This window comes from Phoca vitulina, unplaced genomic scaffold, assembly GCF_004348235.1.
Source record: "Phoca vitulina isolate PV1807 unplaced genomic scaffold, GSC_HSeal_1.0 scaffold9, whole genome shotgun sequence".
NCBI classification, from domain to species: Eukaryota; Metazoa; Chordata; class Mammalia; order Carnivora; family Phocidae; genus Phoca; species Phoca vitulina.
In genome coordinates, this window is record NW_022589712.1 from 59,790,924 (window position 1) to 59,817,446 (window position 26,523).

At 34.9% G+C, this 26,523-nt stretch overlaps 1 protein-coding gene across 5 annotated transcripts; it reads left to right on the forward strand.

Annotated features, from left to right (window-relative positions):
- Positions 1-330: 330 nt before the first annotated feature.
- Positions 331-26,523, forward strand: CCNC (cyclin C). Of its 5 annotated transcripts, none has more exons than XM_032408175.1 (12): positions 331-625; positions 5,930-6,036; positions 6,908-6,992; positions 7,157-7,226; positions 10,082-10,133; positions 17,737-17,792; positions 18,696-18,731; positions 19,414-19,505; positions 20,129-20,196; positions 22,350-22,429; positions 23,715-23,833; positions 25,289-26,523. In XM_032408175.1, exons 1-12 carry the CDS (start codon positions 594-596, stop codon positions 25,341-25,343), a joined length of 852 nt encoding a protein of 283 aa, XP_032264066.1. In that variant the 5' UTR covers positions 331-593; the 3' UTR covers positions 25,344-26,523. The 5 variants fall into 5 exon arrangements, 4 of the variants coding, with proteins under 4 accessions (XP_032264066.1, XP_032264067.1, XP_032264068.1 ...); XM_032408176.1 differs by lacking the exon at positions 25,289-26,523 and adding an exon at positions 24,655-25,282; XM_032408178.1 differs by lacking the exon at positions 331-625 and adding an exon at positions 2,069-2,192.

The window sequence follows — 26,523 nt, forward strand, 5'->3', positions numbered from 1 at the left end:
AAAGGACTCCATTAAGAACGTATTCGGCTTGGTGCAGGTAAATTTGGTAGGTCCTTGAGGACAAAATAAGCTTTATACCTCTTTTCAATAGCAGGAGAAAGAACTGAAGTCACGAAACCTTACACTTTAACGAAGTGCCATAGTGGCGGCCTGTAAAATGAAATAACAAAATCCCAAACCTGCCTAGGTTTCCTCCCCACTCTCTGAACGGACGGAGCTCACAGAAAACAGCTCCCGAGCTCTAGGCCGGAACCAGTAAGAAACTCTCGCGAGAACCTCTCGACCGCCGGGAGCCTTCTGTGAACACTAGTTCCCGCCCCCTCAGTGCGCCCACAAGCGGTCTGCTCCCCCCCCGTCTGCTACCGCGGGGCGGGCCGGAACTTTTATCCATAGGAACGGGTTTACACTGTAGAGTGTTGCCGGCCGGCGTCAAGGAGACTAGAGTGCCATCCTCTTCCTCTCACCGTAGCCGCCGCGGAGCGGAGCCGAGCAGATCAGATCCAGGAGCGCGGTTACCGGGCGGGCTGGGTCTATGGTCGCTCCGCGGGCCGCTCCGCCGGCTGGTGCTTTTTTATCAGGGCAAGCTGTGTTCCATGGCAGGGAACTTTTGGCAGAGCTCCCATTAGTAAGTGATCTTCCGTCTTCTCGCCCGGGGCTTGTTCTTGGGAGTCGGTGAGGACGGGGCCTGCGACTCCCTTTGGCCTGGATCCCGGCCCCTGTCCCGAGCGCCGCGGGGTCTCCCGGGAGCGGCAGCGGCCGGAAGCGGGATGCACTTTTCTCTGGCGACTCCCCTCTCCCCGCCCCCTGGCAGCGTTTCGGGGGTGAGGGGGAAAGATCTGTGAGCGGGCAAGGGCGGGGGCTAAGGAGGTTCGGTCTCCGAGGAAGGAAGGAGTTTAACTTCGGATTCCTGGATAAGCTGGGCCTGGAAGCGGGGTGGGGTGGGTTGGGATGGGATGGGATGGGATGGGCGCAGGTATGGGAAGTGTGGCACAGTTCCGGACTGTGAGGCCGGCTCTTCAGGACAGTTGGGGTTCGCTTTTGCCTGGGCTCTCTTCAGTTGTCGGCATTGTAGTCTTTTGTCATTGACCTTCTATCTTGAGTGGATTTAATATTATTCCGAGGAGAGAGTCCAGAGTCAGTCTTGTTTCTGCTGTCTGACCGCTTACTGCCTTACCTTATGACTAGATGGAGTTGTATGTTGGTTAGGAATAGGGCAGGTGCTCTCAAAATGTATCCATTTCATTAATCTGTGCCTTATATTTTGTTTTAAGCATGTATTTTCCAGTGACTTTGCCGATTTCTTTAACCTATTTCATGAGTAGGTTTTTGTTTTTGTTTTTGTTTTTGTTTTGACCGTGGAAGAACTAGAGTAATATTAAAAATATTTTTCCCTAAATACATTTGTTTAGGCCTAAAGGTGGGTGATGAGACTAATTGAACTTTGACTAGGCTTTCCGCTCTACGGTTGAAAGATGAACAGAACCTGATACTATTCTATTTTAGTGTAAATATATCTTAATGCCAGGAGACCATTAGTAATTGTAGTTTAAATTTTGATTCTGTAAAGAAGTTGGATTCCTATTCATTCTGTTTTTAGTCCTTTGTAAGAGAAGAAAAACCTAGTTTCAGAAAAGCAGGCTTTCCTCTTGCTGTAAGTGATACTGTGGAGATGAAATTCTATAGAGGCCTTACCTCTGATTATATTTTTATATGCCCTGTTTTGCTCAGTGTAATATTTGCTTGGGCAAAATTAAAATACAGAAAATTTAGTGGACAAGGGGTAGTATTTTAATAAAGTTTGAAAGAAGGTGAAAGAATTGACAGGTAGCTAGCTGTTGATTATCAGAAGTTAGAGCCATTTTTCAACTTAAAAAGATACTACCTGCCTTTTGGTAAATGTTCTCATTATGCTTTCACTTATTGTTGGCATAATAAGAACATTTATCAAAGGGGGAGCAGGATCTATAATATTTGTTTTTTCACTTTTGAAATATAAAATTGTTACAATGTTAAATGTGCTTTTTTGAAAGTGTCCTTCCCTCACAATTCAAATAGTCCTGGAGGAAGGGGCCACTGAGCTCTCTTCAGAATCATGAAGTGCCTTATCTGCAAAAGGTTGCAAGTGAGAAAGACAAGGCGATCAATTCTGGAAAAACAAACCAACAAAAAGATAACAAAAACCATCGTTTTAGGTGATTTTGGGAAAAGAGGAAAATTGACACGAACTATGTTTATCATGGCTTGAAGATGCACATTTTAACATTTCTGAAATGAGCATGACAGTTTTTCTTAGCACATGAAATAATGGTGAATTTTACAAACAATGTAATCTTAAATTTTATGAGATTTGCTATGTATAAGTGTTCTTGGTTTATCTTCCATACTATGTGCTGTGAGGAAAAACTTAAATATTTGTTTGTGAAATTTATCTTTTTAAGAACTTTAAGTGACTGTGAGGATGAAATTAATGATAATTCCAGAACATAGTGAATCACAGCATTTTCTAGAAAGTTGAAGTAGAGCACAACACATTCGTTGACCTTACTGCAGTAAAAGTAGAAGGGCACTAAATACTAGGTGGCTGACTGAATTAATGAAGAGGTAACAGAAATAAAAATGTACAAAATCAATTCTGGATATTTTACTGTATCAAAGAGGAAACTGAAAATACAGTTACATAATATCAAGGAAATAACCTGATGAGATCAATATGTATCCATACCTACGGGATGTAGCCAAAGCCACAGTTATAAACTAACATCCAGAATAACAGAAAAAATAAAAATAAGTCAGAATAGTCTGAGAATATTAAAAAGGAAATAAATCTGGGGGAGGGGGTAAAAAAAAGACTTAATAAAGGTAACACTGATATTAACATAGTAAAAGGAAAAATAGTCAGAAATTATAAGAGCTGGTTCTTTGGAAGGAAAAATCAAAATAGTAGACTAAACTGCTGCTAGTTAAATCAAAGAAAAGAGGGATGATACGAAGATACAAAATTAGGAATGAGAAAAGTCAATAAATCCAGATGTACTTTTGGGTTATCTCCATGGTAATAAATTTGAAAGCCGAAACAAATTAAGAAAGTTACCAAAGAGGGGCGCCTGGGTGGCTCAGTTGGTTAGGCGACTGCCTTCAGCTCAGGTCATGATCCCAGGGTCCTGGGATCGAGCCCCACATCAGGCTCCCTGCTCGGCGGGAAGCCTGCTTCTCCCTCTCCCACTCCCTCTGCTTGTGTTCCCTCTCTTGCTGTCTCTCTCTCTCTGTCAATTAAATAAATAAACAAAATCTTTAAAAAAAAAAAAGAAAGTTACCAAAGAGCTACCCCTTAAAAAATGCTCTGGCTCACATTATTTCATGGGTAAATGTTTTCCCATTTTCAAGAGGATCTGCTACTGAAATTATTCCAGTTCACACAGAAAGAAAGCTCTCCAGTTCTCTCTTTGAAGCTACAAGAACATTGATAAAATCTAGCAAAGGTAGCACTAAAAACAGTCTGTTTTGAATATTGATACAAATATCATAAATTATTAACAAGTAGAGTCTAACATTACATTAGAAATATAAAAAAATGATAGTGATTTTATTGTAGAAATATAGTCAGTGTTAGAAAATCTGTTAATAAACAGTGAAGGCATCAAAAGATGTCTATTAAAATTCAACATCTATTTTTGACTAAAACAAATAGGATGCTTTCTTAACATGGTAAAAACCTCAAAGCATGAATAAGAGATATTTAATGGTGAAACATTAGGAAAATTAGGGTGCCTGTTTAACATTGTTATGAATTGCTACTCAATACAGTTAATAGAATGAGATACTAAAAATGACAAAGTTGTCAGCCTGTAGAGATAAAATTAACTCGAAAATTCAGTTAATTGAAAAATTATTATAAATAATAAAGGTTTAATAAAGTGACCAGTTACAAAATGTGAAAATGGAAAGCTTTCTTTTAAATGAATGATGGAAAAATATAGTTACAAATACCAATGGAAAATATGAAATACACAAGAATAAACTAAAGAAATGTGCAGGACCTATAGAAAGAAAATTTTTTAAATTCTGTAGTAGAACATAAAGATTTTAATAAATGGAGTTTGAATTCTAGCATTGTAAAGATAGCATTTCTCTCTATATTGATTTCTAAATTTAATGCAATTGGGACTTGACATAATACTTCTACTAAAGTTCAAGTCTTAGAATAATAATTGTAATAGAATATCGAGAAGTTTTTCTAAAGAATAGTAATTACAAGGGGAATATTTTCCATACCAGATTTTAATAATTTAATCTTATGTTTTAAAATAACATGGCATAGGAATAAGAAAAATTGAAAGAAAAAAGCCTTAAGTGTATTAGCAAATATAGGTGAATTTTTTTTTTTTTAAATCATTTTGTGTCAGGGAAGGCCTTCCCATTTGTGACCAGCATAAAATCAAAGTAAAATATGGGTTGGTTTTAATAAGTGATTCATATTTCTGTGTTACAAACAATTAAATATTAAGAGATCATGCTAAACTCAGGAAATGTTTGCAGTTTATTTGACAAATGATTTATTATCCATAGTACACAAATTATATGAGAAGAATCTCTTAATTGTGAAAAAGACCATCCCATTAGAAAAATTGTCATTAAAATTACAGTGTACAAAAGAAGAACTGTATTTTTGGCCAGTAAGGCATGGAAAAATGTTTAACCTCAGAAGTAAACTAAAAAACAAAACTCGGAAAACAGTAAGATACTACTTTGCCTTTAAGTTGTAAAGTATTTAAAAGATTGGCAGTAACCCATAGGGGGTTTAAATATTTTAAAACTCTCATGTACTGTTAATAGGAATGGAAATTGGTGTGACGAATGGAGTACAAACTGACAGTGTAAAACAAAGTTATCAGCAAAACCAACCAATCACTTCTATTTCTAGGAAATTATTTTAAATATATTATTAACCAAATATGCAAGGGTGAATTACAAAGCTATTCATTAAAGCATTATTTTTAACAGTGAAAAGTTATAAGCTACATGCCTGTTAATAGGAATTAACTAAGTAACAATCCATCCATAATGCTGTGAAGCAGTTTAAAGGTATGCTGAATAACAAATTTGTTGACATAGAAAGACTTCCAGAACATAACGAGTGACAAAAGCAAGTTGCAGAATAGTGTTTTGGGTCATTTCAATTTCGTATCTCTGGTTAAAAATAGTAGACTTGACTAGGCAGGTGGAGGAGGCTATTAGTGTAATAAATTCTGAAGCAGATTTTAACATGAGTGGAATTTGTGAAGTAGAGAACTACTGCAGTTACTCATGAACAACTGAGAAAAGATAATTCAAATCTAAGGCATCATCATTTGATGCCAAATAACTATACCATTATTTTATGTATCACTAGGGAAAAATAAACATGCTGCAGATTAAAAGCTTAAGGCATCACTGATTGTAAGATCTTTCTTGATATCAGAGTCTTAAAACCAATGAAATAACAATATAAGGTAGTGAGAGAGAGAACAAAAAAGAGACAGAAGGGGCGCCTGGGTGGCTCAGTTGGTTAAGCGACTGCCTTCGGCTCAGGTCATGATCCTGGAGTCCCGGGATCGAGTCCCGCATCGGGCTCCCTGCTCAGCGGGGAGCCTGCTTCTCCCTCTGACCCTCCCCCCTCGCATACTCTATCTCATTGTCTCTCTCAAATAAATAAATAAAATCTTTAAAAAAAAAGAGAAAATTAGAGTGGAATTTTTTTTCAGGGCATATTTACATTCATTAGTGAGATGATTCTCAGAGTTTCAAGAAATGTGAAAAATACTATCTTCCAAGGTTACTTCTTGCACTTTGTATTTCTCAGAATGTTCATAACTTGTTCAGTCTTAGTATATTTTTTGTGACTTTTTTAGTTAATTTTCTGTAACGTGTCTTAACATCTTCATTCTTCTAGTTTACAATGGATTTTGGATAAACAAGATCTGTTGAAGGAACGCCAGAAGGACTTAAAGTTTCTCTCAGAAGAAGAGTATTGGAAATTACAGATATTTTTTACAAATGGTAAACTTTAAAAAAAATTGGCTGAAATGGTACAGTTGGTTACCTCTGAATTAAAACTTTTGTATAGTAATTTGTTATAAGCTGTTTTAGTCCCTACTTAATATTTTTATTCATGTATTCTTTTTATAACTTATATTCATTTATCTTTCTAAGTGATCTAAATACAGTCTTTTGTGAATCTTACATTGCAGAGACACTCAAAACAGTTTCAAAGTGTTCATTAATCTCCCTAAGCCTTTATAATGTGTTATTAAACCCAGTTTAAGATTGGCTAAAGCAAGTATTTTGAAGATGAATGGATTCTTTGGGCTGGCATCCTATTGATCATTCTTATCTTACAAGTTTGCGTAGATGATTTAGAGTCAAAAGATCTTTGCTCTCCCACATGGTAGCTTTGTTACATGATCTTTCTAAGCTTCAGTTCACTCTTCTGCAAACCTACCTCTCTGTTGTTTGGAGAATTCATTATGGACTTTTTAATAAACTTTATACAGTGGAAGTTGTAGTGCGTTTGATTACTGTCTAATATTTTCCTTTTATATTTATTCTAAAGATAATAAAAAAACATTGAAAATACTTAGAAGGTAGAGGAAAATGCCTATCATTCAACCTTCTTAATATAAGAATAGTGTTTGCTATGGGACACTTTCTATTTTTTATTGTTGTTAATGCATACCTATATTTTTTTTAACAGATTTGCAAATCCTAGTCTTAGCCCATGTGATCCAAGTAGAGCTTTATAGCATATGTAGGTTTTTCTCTTTGTTAAAAATTAATACAGTCATGATTTAACCATGTGAAAGTTATTTTTCAATGTCAATATTATAAAGATACCAGAAGAACATTTAAAACTTTATTATTTTTCTTTTAGTTATTCAAGCATTAGGTGAACATCTTAAATTAAGACAACAAGTTATTGCCACTGCTACAGTCTATTTCAAGAGATTCTATGCCAGGTAGGACTTTAATTTTGGGATTATGTTACACCTATTTGAAACTCTTATGTAATGTTGATGAACCTTAGTATAAATGAATCATGTGTTTGCCATAGCGTTATCTTGGTTTTTTTCCCAGTGTTTTCTATATGAATGACATTTAACTTTGTTTTATCATATTTTAGGTATTCTCTCAAAAGTATAGATCCTGTATTAATGGCTCCTACATGTGTGTTTTTGGCATCCAAAGTAGAGGTATGAAATAGTTTTCTGTTCTTCATTGAAGTATAGTCAATGTACATTGGTTAATCTGCCCTAGTTTTCATATTACCTATATAAAAATAATGACAGATGGTGATTTATGCAAAATTTTGAAATTCATACAAAATCAAAGATATACATGTCTTTATACATTCATTTAACAAACACTTATATAGCATTTACTATATACCAAGTGTTATTCTAAGTTCTTTTACAACTATAACTGACTCATAATATGACTTACAATCCTCATAACAAACAATGGGGTGTATGGTAGTAATATCCTCATTTCATAAAGGAGGAAACTGAGGTACATAGAGATTAAGAAACTTGCCTAAGATCATAGAGCTGGTAAGTGGCAGAGCCTGGGAGTCTGGCTACTAATTCCATGCTTTTAACTGCTTTGTTCTAGGTCCTCTAAGACATTTACTGTTTGGCACTAAGTAGTATTCCATAAGTGCCACAGCTTCGCTACTATAACCTGAGTTATAGTACCTCCTCCTGTGTCCCTCCTTCTCCATATGCATCCTATGTCCTACTGTCTTCCCTCCCTGCTTCCTGATAATGGCTGCCTGCCAGACTGTAGGGAAAGCAAGGATTGAGTGTGGCTCTAGTCAAATAGATTCTGATGAGGGTAGAGAAACTAGGTGAGGGAGAGAGAAGAGAGATGGGAACTTGGAGCTGAGACTAAATCTCTGCTCACATTTTCCTTTTCAGTATTTTTGAGAGAGCGCAGCTAAAATCCAGACAGTAATAGGAGATATTGACTGATGTTCATTATAATAAATGCAATCTTTAAAGTTCTGAACCCTTTGTATTATGTTTCTTAGATGTCTTTAGAATCGTAATTGTATTCTTGAAAATTGAATGTAATTTAAACCTAATAGGTTTATATTCCTTTTGGTACTCAATTTTGATTTAGTTTTGTTTTAGTCATTATTTAGGATTATTTAAGACATCTTTCCTAATTATTACCTAAAGTAATGAGAGTTGACCCTATTAGAAATAATATTAAGACAGACTTTCTAGAGGTTTATGGTTTTCTAATTATTTATAAGTGGTAGCTTAAAGGGACAGAACCAGCCCTGTTATTACTAAGTTCTTTAGTGGGAAAAGGAAGTGTTTATAAAAAGCCCATATTATGGGGTGGTTTTTCCAAATATTACCATGTAATTTGATGTATCTGAAGCACAACCAGTATGGAAAATCTAGATAAAATCTTTATAAATTTCTACTCTTAAAGATTAATTTGGGGATTTTAATTTGTTTTGTTTGTTAAATATCTTTTGTTATGTGATGTACTGAGTGAAAGTTTTCACTCTAAGAATTTTGGATAAAGAATTCCTGGATTGGGATGCCTGGCTGGCTCCAGTTGGTAGAGCGTATGACTCTTGATCTTGGGGTCATGAGTTCAAGCCCCACATTGGGTGGAGAGGATACTTAAAAAAAAAAAGAATTATTCCTGAAAAAAAAAATGTATCCCTTTATATTTGGTTATAGCGTTATTGTTTTTAATCGTTAACTGTGACCAGATCTTTCTGTGTTTTGTCCAGTTGTGTGGGAATTATACAGAAATGACTTTTAAGATGTCTGAGGCATTTACTTTTTAGTTTCAGTTACTATGGTTTGAGGTTTAAATATAAATATAAATATTTATACACACATACATACCTTCCCCATCCCCCAAAACAAGGATATAGGTTGAAGGTATTTATACAGATTAGGACTAGGTTTAGTTTCATTTCTTTTGTTGAATAAGGAACCGATTCTTGATTTTTCTGTTTTAAAATGAAGTGAAGGTTTTAGTAATCTTATGAGGTTAATCAAATTAAATGAGACAATATATGTAAGGTGGATCACCTCATAAATTTTAGTTATTGTTACAATGTTGGCATATTAAATTCAAAGAGGAAATGGGAACTGACATTAAGAGTCTTGGGGCACCTGGGTGGCTCAGTCAGTTAAGGGTCGACTGTTGATTTCGGCTCAGGTCATGATGTCCGAGTCAAGGGATGGAGCCCCACATTGGGTTTCCTGCTCATCACACATTCTGCTTGAGATTCTGTCCCTCTCCCTCTGCCGCGCCCCCACCCCCATCCCCTCTCGCACTCTCTCTCTCTCAAAAAAGGGAAAAAAAAAGCTTGCTTTATGGTAAGGCTGAAATTATTTAAAAAAAAAAAAATCTTAATGGGGCACCTGGGTGGCTCAGTCAGTTGTGTCTGACTCTTGATCTCAGCTCAGGTCTTGCTCTCAGAGTTGTGAATTCAAGCACCGTCTTGGGTTCCACACTGGGCATGGGTAGAGCCTGCTTTAAAAAAAAAGAAAAAGAAAAGGAAGTTTTATAATATATCATTCTATCATTCTTGTCTTCCTCTTCCAAATAGAATAATAGTTTCTGTGGTCTTTTAAATTCTTTTGGTGATACTAAAGTTTATCTTTAGAGATTCAATTGTTTTATTACTAAATAGTGTGCAATACCTGTTCATTAGTCCAGGTTCAGTTGAATAGGAAGCATACTTAATATTTTTATTGCAGTTAAGTATAGAATCTAAAAAATCTTTTTGGAAACTAATTGGGGTGTAGAAAACTGTAGGGCTTGGTTTCTAATTTGGTATCTCTCAATGATGTTAAATGACAAAATTATTTAAACATTTGTCTTATTGCAGCCATTTTAAGGAAAAGTAATATGTTTAGAGATTTAAATACTTCACGCTTCACGTAGGTAGAAGATGAAAACCAGACTATAAACATGGGGGGACATAGGAAATGCTTTGCTTTGAATAGACCCAGATACCCTTAGGTTCATTGGGTTACTATGTACCTGATCTCATCTACTTTTATTTCTCTAGGAATTTGGAGTAGTCTCAAATACAAGATTGATTTCTGCTGCTACTTCTGTATGTAAGTGCAAAAAGTGTATCCTGCTTTAAGGATGTAATTCTTTAAAAAAGCTCTATAGGACCTTAATGTTTTTCAGTTTATGAGACCTGTGAAATATTGGTTGGGTTTATTAAAGCTCCTGTGGTCACATTTATGGCTAGTGTATTTGGCTAAAAATAAAGTTAAAATACTAAAAACCACTTAGAGTATTATGTCCAAGACATTACGTTTAATACCAAAAATGAATAGTAACTATTGTCCAAAAACTTCAACTCAGTGGCTCTTAAATAATAAGGGTAAAGAAAAAACTTATTTCCCAGTTTTATTGTATTTTTTTTGCTTCGTAATGACTAGCCATTGTGTCATTCTTGTGGGTAAAGTAAACTGTTTCTTTAGTAATTGTAGTGTATGTATTTGATAGGAATAATGTATTTTGCCTCCATATTGAAAAACATAGTGCAGGAAAAAAAATGCTGACTATAGTAGTCAGCCTCAGTTCTGTCTGAGCAACAGCTGTATAACCTTGAGCAAATTCCTTTATCTCTTGGCTTTAGTTCTTTTTCCAAAAAGATGGGGTTTAGCTGCCTTGGAGTCAGGACATTAAAGGAAATAACACTGTAGACTAGTGATTGTAAAATATTGTATACAAGGTATTAACATTATGCTATGCTCCATCTTCATAGGTTAAGCACAAAGCCAGCACCTAACAAAAGATGAAAGATAATGCAGAATTTTTTTTTTTTTTTACTTACCTGATCTTGCACAGAAGAGGCAGAAGGTTTTTGTGTTTTTAGGTTTGTGAACCAGACTAATTTTCATATTTTTGGGTCATTCCCTTTTCTGAGAAGAGTGTAATAATCTAATTCAGTCTTTTCCATGCCATATTTTACTCTTCTAAGAACAGCAGAGTAGTAACCAGTTTTTCCATAGAATTTAATATAGCAGATATATCACATTGATAAGTATTGGATTGCCCTCTGGAAAATTGAATTATTAAAAATTCAAAAACAACTGGAAGGAAATCCACCAGAAGGAAATCCACCAGAATGTTAGCAGTGCTCATCTGTGAGTAGTGGATTCTAGGTGCCTTATTTTCTTCTTATGTTATTTTTTGTTTTCCAAATTTTTTAGAAAGTGTATATTTTTAAAAATGTAAAATACTGGGGCACCTAGGTGGCTGAGTCGGTTAAACATCCATCTCTTGATTTCAGCCCAGGGTCCTGAGATCAAGGGTCTCAGGGTCCTGAGATTAAGCCCCGCATCGGGCTCTGTGCTGAGTGTGTAACCTGCTTGAGATTCTCTCTTTCTCTCCTCCTGCCCCTCCCCCTGCTCACATGTGTGTGTGCTCTCTCTCTCTCTCTCTCAAAAAAAAAGAAAAAATGTAAAATACCTATTACTAAGGTTTATTTTTCATGCAGAGCCATAAAGGTATATTCATAACAGTATTTGGTTACCAATGAAGAGGAAATTGTTATAGTAGAATATTTTTGTTTATTTCATAAATGTTAATAGTGTATTATATAGGCTTATACAGCTTAGATTTCAAATTTCAGCTCCCTTGCCTTCTATGTGGCAAATCGAGCAAAATACAATCTCTGTGTCTCAGTTTCTCATCTTGCAGATGAGGATTAATAATATTTATGTCAAAGGGTTGTTGTGAGGATCAAATGAGTTAATATCAGTAAAGCTCTTAGAACAGTGTCTTGCTCAGTGTCTTAGTTTGCTAGGCCTGCCATACAAAGTGATAGAGACTAAGTGGTTTAAACAACAAAATTATTTTCTTACAGTCTGGAAGCTGAAGTCCAAGATTAAGGTGTCAACAAATTAGTTTCTCCTGAGGCCTCTCTTCCTGGTTTTCAGAGGGCCACCTTTTTGCTATGTCCTCACATGGTCCTTTCTCTGTGGGTGTGTACCCTTAGTGTTTCTTCCTCTTTTAAGGACACCAGTCCTATAGAATCTGTGCCCCACCCTTATGGCCACATTTAACCATAAGTACCTCTTAATTACCTGTCTCCAAATCAGTCACATTGGGGGTTAGGTCTTCGACATTGGAATTTGGCAGGGGCAGGGGCAGAGAGCATGGTTCAGTCCATAATACTCAGTAAACTTCAGTGCCTGCTCATCATCATCAATAACAGCATTGTCCTCACTGGAAACACCATATTGGTTGCAGTGGTGGATACAAAGATAAATACAAGGAATTTAAGGACAAGAACATAAGACGTGCATATACAAATATTAATACAAAAGAAAAAAATAAGTGGCATAAGAGAATTAGAGAATGCAGTGAATGTTTTGAGTGGTAAAAGGTTATTTGTTAGATGAATCCGAAAGGCTTAAATTGAATTTGGTAAAGAAAGATAGACTTTGAACCTGGGAAATGTGGGGGAAAGATAGTCTAGGAACATCAAACAGTTTGGTCAAAAATAGAGAAACTAATGAGTTACATTCAGTGAATGGTCAGTAAGGAAATAGCTGGAAAAAGTCCTAGAGGGCCTTCAGTGAAGAATCTGCAGTTTGTTCTGTTGATGATGGTGGTACATTTGAAGGCTTTATTTCTCAACATGATGATAATGCTAGAATTGTGTGTTAGGAAGGTGAGTCTGGCAGAATAACGTAAGGTGAATTGGAGGAGAATACAAGTTGAGGTAGACAGATTTTCAAGTTTTTCACATGCTACAACATGGATGAACCTGGCTGGCTCAGTCAGAGAGCATATGACTCTTGATCTCAAGGTTGTAAGTTTGATCCCCACACTGGATGTAGAGCTTACTTAAAAATGAAATCTTAAAAAAAAAAAACCATGGATGAACCTTGAGTACATTAAAGTAAGTGAAATAGGCCAGTCAAAAAAGATGAATACTGTATGATTCCATTAAATATTATGAATAATTAATAGAGATAGAAAGTAGACTAGAGGCTGTTAGGGGCTGGAGGGAGGGGAAAAATGGGAAATTGTTGAATGAGTATGGAGTTCCAGTTTTGCAAGGTGAAGGTTCAGGAGATGGATTGTGGTGATGGTTGCACAATTGTGAATGTACTTAATATTACTGAACTGCATACTTAAAAATGGCTAAAGATGATAAATTCTATATAATGTGTATTTTACCACAATTTAAAAACCACCCAAAAAATCCCTCTGAAATAAATATAAAGCTGCAAATGGTAGTCAGTGCCGTCACCACAGGGTGCTGTGAGAAATAAAAGCTAACAAGTTTAAAGTAGAAAAATATTATTTGGAAGTTATTGAAGTGACCCAGATGAGTACTAATGAAGGCTTAAAATGATGTTTTGGCTCCCAGCAAGGAGAACAAGCAGGCTAGATTTGCATAATAGAGTCAGCAGGACTTTTGAAAAGCAAGGATTTAAGACAAGTCAAAAATGATTTTTGAGGTGTTTTTGCCTGGGCATTGGGAAGGTGAAGGTGGTACCAGAAAAGGAGAATAAGTAGGTTCTGAAAAGAGTTAAATTTAATCTTGGACATTCTAAGTGTAAATGTATCAGTAGAACATCTTACAAATGTGAGGCCAATGATGGAAATTTGGGACTTGGTAAATTTCAAGAGATAGAGTTGCCTAGTGTCATGTGCTACTTAGAAGATGAGTACCAAAGGAAAAAAAAAAACAGACCCTTTGGGTTTGTGATCTTTGAGAGAGAATGTCTCTGTCATTGGACATTATGAGATAGGGGTTGAAGCCAGGTTTCAAAGCACTAAGAAGTGAGTAGGTGTGGAGAAAAGGAGACTCTAACTGTATTACAAATATATGAAATAACCTCAGTGAAGGGGGTGAGGGGAAGTGCTGACCTAAGTAACTTTAGGAAGAAGTACAGTCTATAAGACTAAAGGCAAAAGGAACTGCATATAAGCACTATACTCTAGTTGATAGATTTGATCCTTAATGTGGGTATAAGTTAATTCCAATACTACTATACTTGTATCTGGAATTGAACAGTTCCAGTAAATATATACATCCATGGTAAATGGATGGCAGATATTGAGAGCCAGGTTTCTCACTGCTGGAATGGGAATATACAAATAAGCAAGGAGGGGAGACCAGAAAGATCCATGTAGCAATCAATTAGAGTTACACATCAGTATGAGCTCATGTTTACCTTAACATAAATATACATAAATATTTATAGGTACATGAATTTGTGTGCGTGTGTGTGTGTAGGCTTTGTCAGTTAAGAGGGTCTACAAACAATGACATCGCAGTAACAATGAGTTTTCCTAGTGCCCAGATCTTTGTTTCTCATACCATTCTTCAATAATAAGGAACTAGGTCTCCTTGGAGAAATGACTGGGACAGGAAATATGCAAGATAGACCTGGAGCATAGTGCCAATAAGTAAGGAAATGCTGAAAAAAAAAAAAAAAAAAAAGCCAGAAAACAAAACACCTACCTTAATGGGGATATGTCAAAGCGACACATAACCCAACTGAAAGAGCTCTCAATGGCCAAAGCTAGAAGAATTTGTGTAACGGCAACAACAACAAAAAAGTGGTATTGGATTATAACCCAAAGTATAAAAAAAATCCCTGAGTCCATACCAATATATATATAAATTATCGAATAAATGGGGGCGAAGAGACAAATCTCTAATACAGAAGAGTTTCATATAATTTATGTAACTAACTACACCCTCAAATAGGGAAAGCATAAATTTCCACTTCTTAAGTATTCATTGTGCGTAGTGATTTCCTTCTAATGTGTATATTATGAAAAGGGAAGGGGGAAATAATTTTACAGTAGAGAAACCCAACAAACACTACCTCAGCCAGGTGATTGAGGTCATTATCAACAGTGATAAATCACTAGTAGTGTGTACCTTTCATGTGATATGATGAAATGGTGCTTCTCTCATCCTTCCTTCCAAAATCCCACAACCCCAGTCTAAACATTAAATAAACATCAGACAAATTCCAGTAGAGGGTCAAGCAACAGAATAATACTTGAAAAAAAAAAATCAGTACTCTTAAAAACTGTCAGTCATCAAAACATGGAAAGTCTGGAAAACTGTCACAGCCAAGTGGAACCTAAAGGAGACATGACAAGTAAATGTGAAGTGGTATGGATGAGAGCCTGGAACAGAGAAAGGACATTAGGAAAAAACTAAGGAGATCTGAATAAACTATGGACTTTAGTTAATAATAATGTATTTATATTGGTTCATTAATTATAACAATGTACCATACTCATATCAGGTGTTAATAACAAGGGAAACTGGGTGGGGGGTTGTTTTAGTCTGTTCCAGCTGCTCTAACAAAATACCATAGACTGGGTGGCTTAAACAATAGGCATTTATTTCTCACAGTTCTGGAAGCTGGGAAGTCCAAGATCAAACAAAGTGTCTGCCTTGATCAGTTCCATGATTGGCCATCTGTTTCCTGGCAAGCACACAGCCTCCTTCTCATTGTGCTCTCATGTGACAGAGAGGTTGCTCTTCCTTTTATAAGAACACTGGTCTGTCCTGGGGACCCCACTCTCATGACCCCCCCCCAAACCTAACTAACTCCCTAAATTTGGAGGTGGCTCCAAATACCATCACACAGGGATTGCGGCTTTAACATATGAATTTGGGGGGAGACAAACATTCAGCCCATTACAGGGAGTATATGGGAACTCTATTATCTTTTCCGTTCTATAAATTTAAAAATGTTCTAAAAAATAGCCTACTTTTAAAAGCAGAGGAATATAATTTGGTAGAGGTCTTATGTGTTTTTGTTTTTAAGAGAAATTTGAGCATTTTAGTAAGTGATGGGACAGATTTATTGGAGGAGGAATGGTTAAGGGTGCAAAAAGAAGTATGAACTGTCAGTTGAGCAGATGAAAAATACGTAAGTGATAGAGGTAGCAGTAGAGAGGAGGGAAGTACTTTCCTCCCAAGTTAGAAAAGGATTAGAAGATAGAAAATCAAAATGCAGAGCAATTTTATCATGGAGTAGGAGAGAGGTTAACAGTATCAGGTAAATCTCAGAGAAAGTTAGGTGTCAAGGTCTCAGAGTTAGGGGTGCATATTTGTTTTATGTACGGAGATAATGTTACCTTGTTGATTAGTTACCATCATGTAAGTACCTATTTTACTTGTACACTTTACATCTTGTTCACATCACAAGGATTTGTAAAACTCAGAAACCTTAATATTAGTATGTTTTCAAATAAAGGAGAAAGAAAAGGAAAGCTTAAGTATAAATTTCCTAATGTCGGGGCGCCTGGGTGGCTCAGTCGTTAAGCGTCTGCCTTTGGCTCAGGTAATGATCCCAGGGTCCTGGGATCGAGTCCCCTGTCGGGCTCCCTGCTCGGCGGGAAGCCTGCTTCTCCCTCTCCCATTCCCCCTGCTTGTGTTCCTGCTCTCGCTCTCTGTCAAATAAATAAATAAAATCTTAAAAAAAAAACTTTTAAAAAAATAAATAAAATAAATTTCCTAATGTCAACTTTAAATGGTTTAGGTTTCAAATCTTGGCAGATACTATCTATCTAAATTAGTTGTTAGGTTCCTCAGTTTACAAAATAAAACTTCTTGAAAATAAAGTACATAGAGTAAGTGAAAAAAAAAAAATTAAATCTCCGTGAGGTCTTAGGCTTTATGCAAATGGAAGGGATCACAGAGCAGATCCTCTAGAACATCACTTGATTTAATGAAATGCTGCATCATAATGACTTGAATACAATTTTCTCAAGTAGTAGTACTTAAAGGTGTACACTCATCATTTTGAAGAGAGGATTGATAGTTAACAGTTTTTTCATTTGTACTTAGTGACAAGGAAGAATAGTAATTGTATGTATGCGTTTGTGTGTGGTATGAAAAAGTCCTAGAGAACTTTGCACATGTATGTATGCTTTTATTAAAATACGTCTTTTGATAAAGAGGTACCTATTTATTATAGAAAGTACAGATAAGTAAAAATCCTTAAATCTCAGATGACCACTATTAACATTCTTTGGTTGTATTATCTTTTCAATTTTCATATGTATATTTAGAAATATATACAGATATATTTGAGTACATACACAACTTGTGTTCCTTCTAAGCTAAATTGCTGAGAAATAAAACCAATATCATTCTAGAGCTGGAAAGATTTTAGAGATGAAAAAAATCCAGGTGATTTTTTTTTTTCCCCAACCCCTTGATTTTTTTAAGCAGCAGAACCCTTTTTTAATACATTAAGTATATAATTAAAGCTCTCTAATTGTAATATAGATGGGGCCTAGGACTTCCTGCCACTTAGTTCTTTCCCTTGCCTGAAAACAAAAAAATCTGGGTACCTAAGCATCTCTAAGAGCTCTTACTAAAAGTGATTTAGCCCTTCCTCTAATATTCTACACTGTGTTAAAGAAATTTTGGTTTAGGGGCGCCTGGGTGGCTCAGTCGTTAAGCGTCTGCCTTCGGCTCAGGTCATGATCCCAGGGTCCTGGGATCGAGCCCCACATTGGACTCCCTGCTCCGCGGGAAGCCTGCTTCTCTCTCTCCCACTCCCCCTGCTTGTGTTCCCTCTCTCACTGTCTCCCTCTCTGTCAAATAAATAAATAAAATCTTTAAAAAAAAAAAAAAAAAAAAAAGAAATTTTGGTTTAATTTACTTTTTCACTTTCTTAGTTTAAGTCATTTTTTTGTTTTCTGCAGTAAAAACTAGATTTTCATATGCCTTTCCAAAGGAATTTCCTTATAGGATGAACCATGTAAGTATATTGTATAAAATAAAACTACTTGTCAAAGCTGTATGTAAACTAGCTCCATTTTATGTTAGAATAAACTGAATAGTTTCCTATAAATGGTACTTTGAAATACTGAATACAAGAATATAAACTTTAATTCTAAATTAAAGCTAAATTGCTTCTACCTTTAAAAAAAAAAAAAGTACTTAATAGCAATGGTTATCAACCCTGGGTGCCCATTGAATCACTTTGGGAACTTTTTAATAATGCTGATATCGGGGCCTCTCCAGACCAACTAAAGCAGAATTTTTAGGCTTGAGGCCTGGGGAATGGTATTTTCTAAAAGCTCCCAGGTGATACTAGTGTATAGCTAGGGCTGGAACTACTGTAATGGAACAGTATGAAAACCATATTTGAAACTTTACATTAATTTAGAAGGTGAGTTTCTATTAACATTTTTAATAGGCATGTCCTTTTTCTACCTTGTGAGGGATTTCATCATCCTGTATAAATTGTATATTTTTGTTTCATTTTCAGTATTCTTTCCTTTTATTGATTTGTAATATAATGAGTAACACATAAGTGGAGATAATTGCATTTTTGCATTTGTTGAGTAGAAAGTATATTAGAAAATCTGAAGTTTACACAGGTTATTTTAAATTAAAAAAGTAAGAATTCTTATATGAGGCTGATTTTTCTATAAGAATTAAAATCCTTTATAGTCATAATTACATGTGTTGTATAATAGTAAAAAAGTAATTTTTATTGCACATGTTCATTGATAAACTACTATATATATTTTCTTGATTCAAAAAAATTTTAGTAAAAATTTGTGATACATTACTATAATGTATAAATTGTTATGTTAGACTGAGTAGACTCATCTAATTTGTTTCACATTGACATTTATAATCTTTTTTTAAACAGATATTAGAATGTGAATTCTATCTTTTAGAACTAATGGTAAGTATATTACTTCCTTGTGATTAATAGAGTAAAACTTATTTTCAAATTTAGTGAAGTCAGAAATTCTTTAAAGAAATGATCTGTAGGGAGGTGCATTTTAAAACCATCCAGATGATACATGATGGTGAAATCAGAGTACCTAGTAGCATCATCATCACCTATATCCTCTGAGAAGCCTGTAAAATAATTTGTATATCCCACTTAGGATGGGAAAATTTTTCTGTTCTATAGTAACTATAATAAAAGGATTACAAGCAAACCAGTCAGGACATGAAGCCACTGTAAATTATTTGCACAATTTGTGTATGTGTGTGGTGTTATTTAAAGATAGATTATGTCTTTGGCAGAATTCTGCTCCTCCAGTTGGGAATTACGGATTTATAGGCTAATAAGAGGTTTCAGTGTGTTGCAGATGTGACACTTTGAGTCTCTAAGGGAATGGATGCTGACTGACTGCCTACCGATTTACCAAGGTATATTCCAGAGAGAGCACTGCCTTCACTATTATAGTAGAGTTTAGGGCTGCCATACTGCTTGCTTAAGAGAATAAAAGGGAAGCAAGCATGAGTTAGAGAAATACATTTTGAAATACACAATTACAAATCAGTTGGGTAATGATAAGTTTTTGTGTTGTAATAAATCTGTTTTTATACATACACATTTTTTAAACTGTTTCTAGGATTGTTGCTTGATAGTGTATCATCCTTATAGACCTTTGCTCCAGTATGTGCAGGACATGGGCCAAGAAGACATGTTGCTTCCCCTTGCATGGTAATTAGAACAGAAGTTATTCATAGTGTAACATGTTATTAGCTAGGAAGGTTGACAACTGAATATGAAGTTTAATATTTTTAAAGTAATTAAACTAGTGCCCCAAGATAATTGTATGTTGAGTGAAATATTTGCTTGTTGAATTTTAATTAACTATATTTATAAATGCTAAATTGATAAGGATCTTTATTTGATTAATATTTCCATTAGAATTTGATTCTTACCAAAAAAACAGACTGTTTACATAAAAATTAAAACAGATTATCTTTCAAATAGAATACTTTTTATTGGTATTCAACATACATATTAATTTATTGTATAATTTCTGGTTTCTTCTGATTTTCTAATTTTTGAAAAATTGGAAAAATCCTTATTGTAATTTACCGTAAGGTTTTAAGCTTTAAAATCTGTTTAGGTATATTTTTATCTATTAAAATATGCTTATTCATTGTCATTTTCATGTATCCATCTTTTTCCCTTGATGTTTTCACCTTTATATTTATGCTTCAGTAATACAAAAGAAATATTTACAAAGATGGGAAATCTGACCCTCTCTGGGGGGAAATGTACAATCATACAAGGTAGTTCTGATTTCAGTAATAATATGATTTGTATTTCTATAGGAGGATAGTGAATGATACCTACAGAACGGATCTTTGCCTACTGTATCCTCCTTTCATGATAGCTTTAGGTATGTAAGCATGGTATGCCTTTACTAGTTGAATTGTTATAAGTTTATTTAGGTCATCCCAAAAGAAATTTCATCCTATTATGCTTTACATTCTTATGGTTCATGAAGTAATAGACTAATCCTTGCATGTGAACTTGTAATAATATGAAATGCAACTTTCAGAAGTCAGAGTTATTGTCCCTCTCACCCCCTTCTTTTGTTAAGTTTTCGTGTTTTGTTTTTTCTAAGTCACTTAAAATAATTTTGACCAGTGTTTGAATAGAACGTTTTTGTTTAGGAGGAAAAGTTCAGAATTAAGCCTGCTAATATTACTTGTAAATTATATAGAATAACTGGGCCTTTTATTCCCTGAGCCCAGTTAAGTGCTCAGAGGTTCGGTAAAGGAGCCTCTGTAGTCAGTGCCTTGCTGGAGGGAGAAGTTAGCTACCATTTTATTTATCTGTGGAAGGTAGCGTAATGGGTTAGAACACAGTCTTTGGAATCAGATAGTTCTAGGTTTAAACTTTGCTTTCTTTATAATTGTGGGGAAAGTATTTAACCTTTCTGAGTTTGTTTCCTTAATTGTAAAATGTTGGGGATACTAACTCCATACAGAATTGTTCCAGATATTAAATGAGATATCTTATAGAACACCAGTAATGCCTGCCATATATTAAGCACTTATTAGTTTCTTTTCCCTTTCTTTTTCCTATTGAGTTCCATGATTCTGTCCTCTTGATTTTCCCCCTATTCTTTTACCACCCAATTTCTGGATAAAATACACAACTTCTTTTAACCTGTACATATCATTCTCTGCTCCCATTCTCACCTTTTTTTTTTTAAGACTTGTCTTAGATATCACCTCTTTAGTGACACCCTTCCCATCCCCAAATTTCCTACATCACCTCAGTCCAGGTTTAGGATGTCTTCTCTGTTTCTAATTTACTCTGTGTATACCCTGTTATGGCATTTTCCACTGTACTTTAATTACCTGTTACTATAATTTCATTTATTTCGCCTCTCGTCCCTTCAGGGCCTACACACCCTACTTTACAGCTTCATTTGACTTGGGTCAACCAGTATGTCAGTTCACATTTGAGTCACTGTTTGCCTAGAATGTCATCCTTCGCAAAATCACTTGGGTAACTAAACCAGGGAAAATAACTCTTAAGAAGCTGGTGTGGGCTCAAGGTAGCCAAGCTGCTGGTAGAAATTATATTAGGCAAAATTATGATGGAGATTGTTGTCTTTGAGTTCTTTTACTGTCTTTGTTAGTTTATATTGTGTGTAATGTGTATATAGTGGAGAAACATGGATTTGAATTGTGCAGGTCTACCTATACACATGTTTTTTATAATACTGTAAATGTATCTTCCTTATGCTTGTCTTAATATTTTTTCTCTAGCTTACTTTATTGTAAGAATACAGTATATAGTACATACACAAAATTTGTGTTAATCAACTATTTATCAGTCAGGCTTCCAGTCAAAAGTAGGTTATTAATAGTTAAGTTTTGGGGGAGTCAAGTTACCCACAGATTTTTTTAACTGCAGAGGGGGTTGGTGCCCCTAAGACTAATGTTGTTCAGAGATCAACTGTAATTATATTGTATATAGTGCGTTATTTTTTTTTCTAAGCTCCATTTGATTATAACACTGAATTCGGTACTGGGGTGCCCAGTGTTCACCTGACTTCATCATGGGCTAAAAAACTTAAAACAGAGGCAACACACTGCTTTTAATTGGAATATCAAAATATAATTAATTGTTGAAATTTATTAGCATATTATTGGCGTGTGTGTGTCAAACTGACTTCTGGGTGAATTTTGACCACTCCTTTGTGCCACTGTTGAGGATCATTTCCCTGCTCTAGTTTCCTCATTGGATTTTTTCCTAACATGCCCTGACTCTCAGAGCAACTATACCATCCTTAGTATACAGTGAGGAGCAGGAGATGTCTAGAACCTTAAGATAATCTAGTAATTTTTGTGTCTGTATTATATTAAGTTGATGGGATGGTTATTGGTAACTGTTAGATGAATCTATGTAATTTTTAAAAAGAATATTGGAAAATGTACATGAAAATTTTAAGTAAAAATCTTATCTTTAGTTCTAAGTCCCTACATTTCACACTTGCGGTTGAACATGGGCCTTTTTCTCTTGTTTTCTTTCCAGCTTGTCTACATGTAGCCTGTGTTGTACAGCAGAAAGATGCCAGACAGTGGTTTGCTGAGCTTTCTGTGGATATGGAGAAGGTATTCTTTTTTTTTTTTTTTTTTAAAGATTTTATTTATTTATTTGAGAGAGAGCACATGAGAGGGGAGGGTCAGAAGAAGAAGCAGACTCCCTGCTGAGCAGGGAGCCTGATGCGGGACTCGATCCCGGGACTCTAGGATCATGACCTGAGCCAAAGGCAGTTGATTAAGCGTCTGACTCTTGATTTCGGCTCTGGTCATGATCTCAGGGTTGTGAGATTGAGCCCCATGTTGGGCTCTGCACTGAATGTGGAGCCTGCTTAAGATTCTCTCTCTCCCTCTTGCCCTTACCCCGCTTGCACTCTGTTTCTCTCTAAAACAAAAATTTAAAAATTTAAAAAATATATTAAAAAAATAAAATTCCCTTAGGTGAATATAAACTTGAACATTTTAAAGTTAATATGATGTTTACTTAACATGAGTCTAAAATCCTATGATGTCCACAAGGCTAAGAAGATTTTCGGTAAAAAAAAAAATATTAAGAAACATGTTTGGTGAGAAGAGTTAATGTTGACTATTTAGGTTATATTTCTCTTTTGGGTTTAGGCTTAAACAGAATGGTAAACTTTTGGTTTGCTGAGTTGCAAAGCTGCGTCTAATTTCCAGGATTATTTTAAAACCTACCTAGAGACCATTAAATACTACTATAAACTTTTGTTAACACAGCCTGTCTCCTGACAAAAGGCTTTTGCCCTTTTTTTTTTTTTTTTTTTTTTACCTTTTCTGCTGAAGTGTTTATAGTATTAGAATCAATCCAATGTGAGGTCTACTCAGATGAGAAAGAGGGCTGATTTGGAAACTGGATATGACAGATTTATAACTGCCAGGTTTTGAACACCTTAACTCATGTGTAGAGTAGTTAACAGAGAAACAAAACAATGTCTTTCATGCACCACCTCCCATTAAATTGTTTGAAACAGTTGGTATTAGAGGAGTGTACTCTGTAGTGGCCTACTCCTTCATGATTTAGACCTCTCTTCCCAGTACCTCACTGTTCTGTTTTGGTTTAGGATATTAGCAGATAGAAGGAAACCAACTGCAGAGATGGATAGGATGGACAAAGTATACATGTTAAAAGATGAGAGGGTAGAAGGAGAAGCCTACAGAGCAGTGTGGTAAAAATACTGCTTTCAAGTTTATCAAGATTATCTAATATAACCTGAATACTTAAGGACAGAGACTCTATCTTTACACTGTTTTCTGAGGATGTGTGTGATGTGTGTTCTTTATATACTAAATGTTGCTTGGTATTGCCACTGAGAACTTTTCAAATATTTACTTCTAGATTTTGGAGATAATCAGGGTTATTTTAAAACTATATGAGCAGTGGAAGAATTTTGATGAGAGAAAAGAGATGGCAACTATTCTTAGTAAGATGCCAAAACCAAAACCTCCTCCAAACAGGTACTTTGTAGACTTTAATTATTGATTTCATTTAATTATATATTTCATATACATTATCATATTTTTCCATAGATTGTGTTGTATTGTTTTCATGAAATTTCTTCCAAAACTTCATGATTTACGTAATTTTAAAATCTGACTTGGTAGATTGACAGTGTCTCATTTTAAAAAATACATTAATCTGATTATCTGTTAACTTTTCCTAATGCAATGGCAGGTCTCTTACAGGTATCCCTCAACATATGGCTATATACTATACATAAATTTAAACAGAACAGAATTAGGCTAGTTTATCTGAAATTCAGGGATAAAGAATTCTGTAGTATCCCATGTCAGTTTGATTCTCTGTGACCTCCCCCCCAACACACACACTACTGGCTTTTATCCTCTTTTATAAATTTCAGTAGCAGTTTTCAAAAACTTAGGTGATTGATCTGATATTGTAAAGATAAATAATTTTGGCTTTTGAGCGACCTAAAGATCCATGGCACATAGTAACATAGTTTTGCTAACTGTGAATCACTTGTGCTAAGAGGGTTTTCTTTGGTTGTTTTTTACAGGACCTTTTCATTTAGTTCAGTGGTTCTCAGCTCGCACTGTATATCAGATCATTTAGAGTAGGAAAAAAGGTCAGAAGGAAAATTAAAAAAATGCTACCCATCTTAATGATCAAGAAAAATAATTAAATTATATAATATTGAGATAGATTTGTAGATCTGGTAAGTTAATATTACCGTTTGGAAAAAATTAATACTTGACTTATACAAGGAGCTGTTTAAGGCAGTCATTCAAACAGCTACCTTTGGATGCATTTTTTGCAGAAATTCCCTGAGTGATTCTCCACTAGTGGCAGGGCCTGAAGCTGCAAGATGATGATGGACAAGATAAGACAATAATCCTATTGCCACAGTTACTGGTATTTTCAGTTTTAGTTATTTTTATTTTAAGTATTCAGCATTTTCCAGGAAATTGCCATTTTTCTTTCTGATTTATAAAAGTTTGCTGTATTTACATGTGATTTTATTATGCATTTGGACAATAATTTTTTGGGAAGAACACTTCTTGATTTTCATATTTAGCAGGAATAAAATTTTATATGTAAGATTTAATTTTACAGGAAATTTGTGCAGAAGCTCTAATCTCTATGTTGAGTGATACCTGTAATGACAATGAAATCCCATACCCTTATTTAAATTTTTTGAGTGTATATGGACACTAACTACCAGAATGCTTGTTATGTGTGAGAGCACCAAGTTACATAAGAATAAAAATATAAAACCAAATGTTAGTCTTCGGTATTTTAATTTTCCACATCTTGTCTTAACAATCAGGAATGCCTTTGTTTTGTAGAGTTGTACCACAGAGTAACTAACTTTAAAAATTAGTTGGCTTATTGGAGTATTGAAAATGAGTCTTTTAATTGGTATAAAATCTCTTTCTTCCCCGCTTGAACAGTGAAGGAGAGCAGGGTCCAAATGGAAGTCAGAACTCTAGCTACAGCCAATCTTAAAACATTCCGAAGAATTCCATAGTGGACCAGTTGGAAATAAACCATTGGACAGATTTCAGTTATGTCTTCAATGGAACACAAATGAAAATGAATAGCTTGTTTCTGTCAAGCATATTGGGAAGTGATTTTATTTTTGCAAAATAAGTTTTCCTTACCTAATTTGATTCTAGTACATAATTGATTTAAATCTCTTGATTATAAAAGCATGGAAAGGTTCTAAGGGGACCTACAGACAGACTTACATAGACATTTCAAAATTAATAGCTTTTGATTAGTATAATTTTTCTTAATTTGGATAATAGAAATTGTAGCTTTTTATTAAGCCAGGAAACATGAAGCATAATTTGTTTAAAATTCTCTTTGGTCATTGAAGGACCAAAAAGGGACATAAAAAGTCAAATATATGAGGGTTTTTTTCCCTCCTTAAGTTAAACTTTAAAACTGTATTTAAGGAATCAAATCTTACAAAATCCTGGGAGATTTTGGTAATGATGTTGATAATTTCAGGGAAATTAATCAAGTACCTATTGATTTAAAAGTGTATTTTATTCAATAGTTTTAGTATCTTGCCATGGAAGATACTAGCCCAGCCTAGCAGAAAAGTGCAATATGTATAGCATACTTTGACATTTTAAAAGTTATATTAATTCCATAACCGTTTTGAAATGCTGGGCAAACTTTAAAAAAAATCCTACATGATGTATTTGTATTTGATTCACAGTTAATCAGGCATTTTGAAAGCTAATTGGATAAAACACCATAATATGGTTAAAATTTGGTGACATTTTAATGTTAATTTTTACTCTACTGTGAAAAGTTTTTTATATGACATACACACCCTAGTTTATTTTTGTGTCTTAGTGTGGATTTACAGATTTACTACAGGTATCCTGAGCCAGGGACACAGTCAGGTTTCGGGCCAGTTTGATACTGGCTCTTCTTAATTCTCACGAGTGTAGGACTTCGGACTAAATGTTACGTCAGTGGGGCTGTGCTGTCTGTGGAACTGAAAGTAATCATTTTCTTCAGATTTGAAGGAGAGTGATAAAATTTGGAGTCATAGGATATTGATGTACAATTTAAGGATTCAATTTTTTAATAAATTGTGAACAATGGCTTATTAAATTAAATGTTGACGTCCTAGTATAAAACTGCAAGAATAAAAAGTAAAGTTCTCCAG

Excerpts from the sequence above, each read along its gene's own strand:
- CCNC (XM_032408175.1), top strand. The coding sequence starts at position 594 with ATGGCAGGGAACTTTTGGCAGAGCTCCCATTA. Across the intron at positions 22,430-23,714 it reads TTTCTGTGGATATGGAGAAG|ATTTTGGAGATAATCAGGGT; the intron begins GTATTCTTTTTT and ends ATTTACTTCTAG. Across the intron at positions 23,834-25,288 it reads CCAAAACCTCCTCCAAACAG|TGAAGGAGAGCAGGGTCCAA; the intron begins GTACTTTGTAGA and ends CCGCTTGAACAG.